This window comes from Antedon bifida, chromosome 6, assembly GCF_963402885.1.
Source record: "Antedon bifida chromosome 6, ecAntBifi1.1, whole genome shotgun sequence".
Lineage (NCBI taxonomy): Eukaryota > Metazoa > Echinodermata > Crinoidea > Comatulida > Antedonidae > Antedon > Antedon bifida.
The window spans coordinates 26,410,256-26,419,001 of NC_136231.1; the positions used below are offsets into that span (position 1 = coordinate 26,410,256).

Sequence of the window (8,746 nt, forward strand, 5' to 3'; positions counted from 1 at the left end):
ATTTAAATTTGCGGAAATATTTATTATTCATATACTCGACACTTCTTAGCTAGCAGCAGAGTGTGTGTGTACGTCGGTCCTTCCTTCCTAGCCTAGGCTAATTTACGAGTAGAGAAAGAATAATGTTTATATGTACATCATGCCCTAATAATCTAATTATTTTGATACACCTAGGCCTAGTCTAGAGGCCTCCTACTACTACTAGCCTAGGCCTATATCAGATAGGCTAGCTAATCCGGCCAGAAAGTAGGAGTCTAGGCTAGGCCTAAAGCCTACTTCCCTACTACTGTAGCCTGTATGCCTACTAGGCCTAGGTCTAGGCCCTAGTAGAGGTTAAATTTTTAGTAGAGAACAGAGATAGCCTAGGAGGCCTAGGCCTAAAAAAATAAGAAGGCCCTAATTAATAATATCTGTATGGAGCTATCATACAGATATTATAATATATGTCCCATATGGAGCTATCATACAGATATTATAATATATGGAGCTATCTGATTTTATAGCTTCACAGAGACTAATTTACATGGGTTATTCATTTACATACATATTTTTATAATAATTTTGTTTGTATCTCATATAGATAAACTGTGATGCCAGGCAATAACTACAGAAACAATGAAGTCCAAAGTGTTAATCACCAGCTTGCCTGAAAATGTGGTCCTTGAAATCTTTGCATACCTCAGTATTCCAGAAAGATGCCAAATAGCAAGGTAAATTTAGTTTATGTTAATTCATTTATGTGGCCTACACTTACTTTTATACCCCTTTCACATTAAACTGGAGAAATGCTGAAGTGTATCAGGAGTGCTATTATCATACACATCAACAAGTAACTCCAGAAAGACCTTAATCAATCTACAATACCGGATTTGTTTAATAATTAATATATTAAATAAATGTTTGGCCGAGACTTTCTGACCCTAAACATTTAGATTTGGTATATTCACATTGTACCGCCAGTGTGTTTCCAAAGTTTGATGATCCATTGTATCAATGTAAATATATATATTGATAAAATTAAAATGTATGTATTGCAGAGTGTGTCGACTGTGGAACCAACTTATTAGGGACAAGTATCTGTGGCAACGTGTTGATTTGACAGCCAGACCAATCGCACCAAAGACGTTGTGGAAGGTCATCCGAGGTTACTTGTCGGACTCCTTGCAGTCGTTGTCACTAAAAGGCTTTCTCTACTCCGTAAAGGAAACAAAATGTCTGACGCACGCGCTGTTAAAAGAACTAATATCGCGTTGTCCGAAACTGGTTTCGATACAAATAATCAGCGAAAACCTGAGTGCGATAGATTCGAGCAAATTTCCACCAAACCTAAAACGTTTGTACATCCAGAATTGTGAGGTAACTCAACACTGGTTGAAAAACGCAGACAAATCAAATTTATTTGACACGCTACAGGAACTCAGCTTCGCCAACTCGAAACGTTTTAGTAGCGATGATGTTCAGTATATTTGCAAACTAGAAAACTTGAAGTTGTTAAACTTAAAAAATTGTTATAGAATATCTGATGAGAACGTAAATCAGTTAACGAGTGCATTAACAAACTTAGAGACATTAGTCCTGAGTGGATGTACTATCTCAGATTTAGCTTTACATTTTGTAAGCCATCGATTGAAATTCATACAAACGCTTGACGTGTCGGACTGTACCACATTGACAAATCAGGGCCTTGCAATTCTCGGTGTTCCTTATTGTCCCAAATATTTAACAGTAACAGGTTGTCAGTTATTATTAGTAACGGATCTTGCTATTCTGGTAAAAAGAAATTCTGAGATTGTGAGAGTCGAATTTGGAGTAAAGGACGAATTAAAAACCTTAAATCGAACAAACTTTCAGGAAATTTTAGACAGTTATCAAAATCAATTGACAGATTAAAACAGCAAAAATAGAAACTATTTGATTATAAGATTTAATTTAAATTTGGTCTCGCATAGCGGGTAATCTCTTTTAAAATGGGGTTTTTAAAGTTATAAGTTTTGGTAATTTATTTATACTGTCATTTATTCTCTTTTGTAAAGGAGGAGGCTTCTACTAGAGATCGTTTTTAAAAGATGATAACAGTACTGTATGTTTAATATGGCATCATACAGCTGATTACTCTGTATACTGCTAAAATAATCAGTATTTATTAAAATAATAGAATATTTACGTTACCTAAAAGGTATTTAATAGCTAGTAGGTATTTTCTAATTCATTTAGATGAATTACATTGGTATAAATTTCTTTTGTATTTTAATTTAAATTCTTAGAGATTATATATATTATTATTTTAATTTAGAATGAACTTTCTTATTGTATATGAATATTTACTATGCGTATGTGTATGATGTTAAAACGTAACATATTTTAAATAAAATAATGTCGTTTTGCACTGTAAGTAAATTACATATTGTCATGTCTGTTTTTGTCAAAATTAAACAGAAAGTTCCGTTTATTCACGGAACGGAAGACAGCGCGCGTCGCTGTGTTAACAAATTGAAAATCATAAAGCTCTGTCTACACCAGCGTTCCGCAACCTTTTTTGACCACATGATAGTATTTTGGGAATTTTCGCGACCCACCATCGGCATCATCTTTACAATGTTCTACATTTTGTTCCTAATTTGCTGACATGTATTTGTGTTCTTAAAATTGAGGGCGCTAAGAAAAAAAAACACTGACTGAACCGAGGTATATTCAGAGCGTCATTCTGGCGACTGGAGCATCCTCTACTTCTCTACGGAGCGCCATTTATGCCTTTATTAACTTCAATAATAGAAATTGTACTACGGTAACTGCTCAAGTGGACCCAATTTAGCACCAGGGTAGCACAGTGATATAAAATAGAAACAAAGTCATTTAAGTTTCAATATCTTTTCGTATGTTAATACACTGTGCTCAAGTGGACCTAATTTGAAGTCACTTAAGTTTAAATATCTTTTCGTATGTTGATACACTTTGCTCAAGTGGACACAATTTGGCACCAGTGGAGCACAGTGATGTAAACTAGAAATAAGTTACTGAATGTAATATCTTTTCGTATGTTAAACTGTGCTCCAGTGGACACAATTTGGCACCAGGGGAGCACAGTGATATAAAATAGAAATAAGTCACTGAATGTTAATATCTTTTCGTATGTTAATACACTGTGCTCCAGTGGACCCAATTAAGTTTCAATATATTTTCGTATGTTAATACACTGTGCTCCAGTGGATCCAATTTGGCACCAGTGGTGGAGCACAGCGAAATAGTCACATACAAAAGCATCGAGAACTAGAATTTAATTCGTCACTTTGACGAATTTTAGGTGATCATTTTTATAATTTTACTGATATTTAATTTTTTTTTAAACATGCACGTATGTTAAATATTACTGCAAAATATTGATTTGTGCAATCCTGTGACCTGATATGATGCTTATGGTGCCGATTATGTGTCATAGAATATATGCTCTATACTCTACAGTGTACTGTATATCATACAGTGTAACATAGGTGAAATTACGGGAACCACATCATGTTTGAATTTTGAAAAATACTTCTGAAAATACTTCAAAAATATTTCAAACTTCCAGGTATATATGTTAAATATCGGTACTCTATAAAAATTAGTTTCAAGCCATATCAGTTATTTTAATAACTTGCGTTTGTCTTAGATAAATACTTATTTAGTGTCCCCGGAGAGTGCACCTATTCATGGAAATATGAAATTAAATATTAAGTCTCCAGTACTAGCCCACCATGGTTGTGGCAGAGCTAATAATAATGAAAATAGAGCCCAGAATTGCACTTATACTTATTACTATACATAATCACCTATGATAATTATGGTAATGTTAAAATGTCAACTATCCAGATGCGACTTCAAAGTTGTAGGTGTGGTTTTCTACTTTAAAACTCGACTTCGTATAAGGCCTAGACCGGCGGCGGAATTAGTCTACTTCGAAATTGGTCTAGAAATCGGCATCTTTGGAAATGTTCTATATTTGATCTTATTTCACTCTCCATTAATCCCATACAAAAACCATCGAAGACAAACTATCTGTCATGTTTATTCTGGGGACGGTGCGGCCATACACAGCAACTACCATCAAAGTTTATTCATAACATTTTACAATACAATATCTTGCATGAATCGGACATTTTTGCTACCAATGTAGCAACATTGATTAACAAAATCAAAATTTAACAGTGTGGCGTGTTGACCGCGAATGACTAACAATACCATCTTTCCCACTACACCTGCACAACCATTGCATAACAACGCACGGCATACCAAACCGTTTCGTACACCTGCGATAAAAATATAAATTCAATTTATTTTAAAATTGAGGGCGGCAAACATAAAATTTACGAGATCGAATACAGGTTGAAAAAAAAAATTAAATAAAAAAAAAGATGTTAAATGTGCTCTCCCTGCCTCAGCACTAAGGCCCTGCCACAGCCTTTTGGGGTCGTTTCCAGCACATCACCAGATGCATTGATGTTGTCGCCTCATGATGTGTGGTGGAAAGGGGGACGTATAATTCTGTGAACCCCAAACACAGTGGCCGCATGCCTTTAACTCTATTCCACCGACCAGCGTGGGAATCGAACCCACGACATACGTGTTGTCAACACGACGCTCAGACGACTGAGCTAACTGATCATTTTGGTTTTAAGAAGGTTAATATGATAGTTATGACGTACTGATGAATTACGTAATACACGTATAAATAGACTATTATCAGCTGTTCAGTCATGTACTACTTTGTAGCGTAACGGGTAATGCTCAGCTTTGAGTGCTCTCAGCTCTAGTAGATTGGGTTCGAACCTCTACAGATTTTTTTTTTTAATGGAAAATAATGAATATTGTTTTTCTGTTATTTTGAAAGAGAGATATTTTGAGGGTTGTAAATGGCATTATTTTCCATTAAATAGACTGCTATAAAACCTCGAAAAGAAGCCCATGTGTTCCTTTATTTTTAGTACTCTTGGGTGGGCTTCTTTTCCACATGGAGTCCTTTTCGAGATTACTTTTGCAAACTAAAAGAGGGGAGCTGATAGGTTCCCGGCCGGAAAATGTTTTATTTACATGATTTGAACAATCTTCTAATGTAAAGATTAACAACATCAACATTTAACAGTGTGGCGTGTTGACCGCGAATGAATAACATACCATCTTGCCCATAATACACCTGCACAAACTCATTTGCATAACAACGCACGGCATACCAAACTGTTTAAAATAGAGCTGCAAGGTCTCCGGAAATGACATCTATTATTTTTTCAAACATGTATAAGACTCTTCAGTACCCCACCATGCTTGGGGCTGAGCAAAGATAATTTTGAAAAATAGAGCTGCATAGGTTCCCGCCCAAAAAAAATGGCACTTTACATGATTTAAAATTATATGAAACAAACTATATAAGACTCACCAGGGACAATAGAGCTTGTCCCCGGAAAGTGCACCTATAATTCATTAACATATGAAATTAAATATTAAGTCTCCAGTACTAGCCCACCATGGTTGGGGGCAGAGCTAATAATGAAAATAGAGCCAAGAATTGCACTTATACTTATAACTATACATAATCACCTATGATAATTATGATAATGTTACAATTTCAACTATCCAGATGCGACTTCAAAATTTTAGGTGGGGTTTTCTACTTTAAAACTCGACTTCGTATATATACCCAAGGCCTAGCCCGGCGGCGGAATTAGTCTAAGCTTCGAAATTGGTCTAAAAATCGGCATCTTTGCAAATTTTCTATATTTGATCTTATTTTACTCTCCATTATCCCCATACAAAAACCAAAGACAAACTATCTGTCATGTTTATTCTGGGGACGGTGCGGCCATACACAGCAACTACCATCAAAGTTTATTCATAACATTTTACAATAGAATATCTTGCATGAATCGGACATTTTTGCTACCAATGTAGCAACATTAACAAAATCAAAATTTAACAGTGTGGCGTGTTGACCGCGAATGACTAACAATACCATCTTTCCCACTACACCTGCACAACCATTGCATAACAACGCACGGCATACCAAACCGTTTCGTACACCTGCGATAAAAATATAAATTCAATTTATTTTAAAATTGAGGGCGGCAAACATAAAATTTACGAGATCGAATACAGGTTGAAAAAAAAAATTAAATAAAAAAAAAGATGTTAAATGTGCTCTCCCTGCCTCAGCACTAAGGCCCTGCCACAGCCTTTTGGGGTCGTTTCCAGCACATCACCAGATGCATTGATGTTGTCGCCTCATGATGTGTGGTGGAAAGGGGGACGTATAATTCTGTGAACCCCAAACACAGTGGCCGCATGCCTTTAACTCTATTCCACCGACCAGCGTGGGAATCGAACCCACGACATACGTGTTGTCAACACGACGCTCAGACGACTGAGCTAACTGATCATTTTGGTTTTAAGAAGGTTAATATGATAGTTATGACGTACTGATGAATTACGTAATACACGTATAAATAGACTATTATCAGCTGTTCAGTCATGTACTACTTTGTAGCGTAACGGGTAATGCTCAGCTTTGAGTGCTCTCAGCTCTAGTAGATTGGGTTCGAACCTCTACAGATTTTTTTTTTTAATGGAAAATAATGAATATTGTTTTTCTGTTATTTTGAAAGAGAGATATTTTGAGGGTTGTAAATGGCATTATTTTCCATTAAATAGACTGCTATAAAACCTCGAAAAGAAGCCCATGTGTTCCTTTATTTTTAGTACTCTTGGGTGGGCTTCTTTTCCACATGGAGTTCTTTTCGAGATTACTTTTGCAAACTAAAAGAGGGGAGCTGATAGGTTCCCGGCCGGAAAATGTTTTATTTACATGATTTGAACAATCTTCTAATGTAAAGATTAACAACATCAACATTTAACAGTGTGGCGTGTTGACCGCGAATGAATAACATACCATCTTGCCCATAATACACCTGCACAAACTCATTTGCATAACAACGCACGGCATACCAAACTGTTTAAAATAGAGCTGCAAGGTCTCCGGAAATGACATCTATTATTTTTTCAAACATGTATAAGACTCTTCAGTACCCCACCATGCTTGGGGCTGAGCAAAGATAATTTTGAAAAATAGAGCTGCATAGGTTCCCGCCCAAAAAAAATGGCACTTTACATGATTTAAAATTATATGAAACAAACTATATAAGACTCACCAGGGACAATAGAGCTTGTCCCCGGAAAGTGCACCTATAATTCATTAACATATGAAATTAAATATTAAGTCTCCAGTACTAGCCCACCATGGTTGGGGGCAGAGCTAATAATGAAAATAGAGCCAAGAATTGCACTTATACTTATAACTATACATAATCACCTATGATAATTATGATAATGTTACAATTTCAACTATCCAGATGCGACTTCAAAATTTTAGGTGGGGTTTTCTACTTTAAAACTCGACTTCGTATATATACCCAAGGCCTAGCCCGGCGGCGGAATTAGTCTAAGCTTCGAAATTGGTCTAAAAATCGGCATCTTTGCAAATTTTCTATATTTGATCTTATTTTACTCTCCATTATCCCCATACAAAAACCAAAGACAAACTATCTGTCATGTTTATTCTGGGGACGGTGCGGCCATACACAGCAACTACCATCAAAGTTTATTCATAACATTTTACAATAGAATATCTTGCATGAATCGGACATTTTTGCTACCAATGTAGCAACATTAACAAAATCAAAATTTAACAGTGTGGCGTGTTGACCGCGAATGACTAACAATACCATCTTTCCCACTACACCTGCACAACCATTGCATAACAACGCACGGCATACCAAACCGTTTCGTACACCTGCGATAAAAATATAAATTCAATTTATTTTAAAATTGAGGGCGGCAAACATAAAATTTACGAGATCGAATACAGGTTGAAAAAAAAAATTAAATAAAAAAAAAGATGTTAAATGTGCTCTCCCTGCCTCAGCACTAAGGCCCTGCCACAGCCTTTTGGGGTCGTTTCCAGCACATCACCAGATGCATTGATGTTGTCGCCTCATGATGTGTGGTGGAAAGGGGGACGTATAATTCTGTGAACCCCAAACACAGTGGCCGCATGCCTTTAACTCTATTCCACCGACCAGCGTGGGAATCGAACCCACGACATACGTGTTGTCAACACGACGCTCAGACGACTGAGCTAACTGATCATTTTGGTTTTAAGAAGGTTAATATGATAGTTATGACGTACTGATGAATTACGTAATACACGTATAAATAGACTATTATCAGCTGTTCAGTCATGTACTACTTTGTGGCCTAACGGGTAATGCTCAGGTTTAGGTGCTCTCAGCTCTAGTAGATTGGGTTCGAACCCCTCTACGAATATTTTTTTTTTGAAATAAAAAAAAATAAATAAAAAATAAATAAATAAATAAAATAATGAATATTGTTTTTCTTTTATTTTAAAAGAGAGATATTTTGAGGGTTGTAAATGTCAGGACCTTTTTTAAAATCAGAAACAAAGTTGCATGGCATTATTTTCCATTAAATAGACTACCATAAATCCGCGAAAAGAAGCCCATGTGCTCCTTCATTTTTGGTACTCTTGGGTGGGCTTCTTTTCCACATGAAGTTCTTTTCGAGATTACTTTTGCAAACTAAAAGAGGGGAGCTGATAGGTTCCCGGCCGGAAAATGTTTTATTTACATGATTTGAACAATCTTCTAATGTAAAGAATAACAACATCAACATTTAACAGTGTGGCGTGTTGACCGCGAATGAC

The 8,746-nt window shown here is 36.1% G+C and overlaps 1 protein-coding gene across 1 annotated transcript; it reads left to right on the forward strand.

The window, feature by feature from the left end:
• Positions 1-49: 49 nt before the first annotated feature.
• On the forward strand, positions 50-2,315 carry LOC144844678 (F-box/LRR-repeat protein 12-like). The gene is made up of 3 exons (XM_078701701.1): positions 50-68; positions 581-710; positions 1,038-2,315. The coding sequence occupies exons 2-3, from the start codon at positions 616-618 to the stop codon at positions 1,888-1,890; spliced, it is 948 nt and encodes a 315-aa protein (XP_078557827.1). The 5' UTR covers positions 50-68; positions 581-615; the 3' UTR covers positions 1,891-2,315.
• The last annotated feature ends 6,431 nt before the right edge of the window (positions 2,316-8,746 follow it).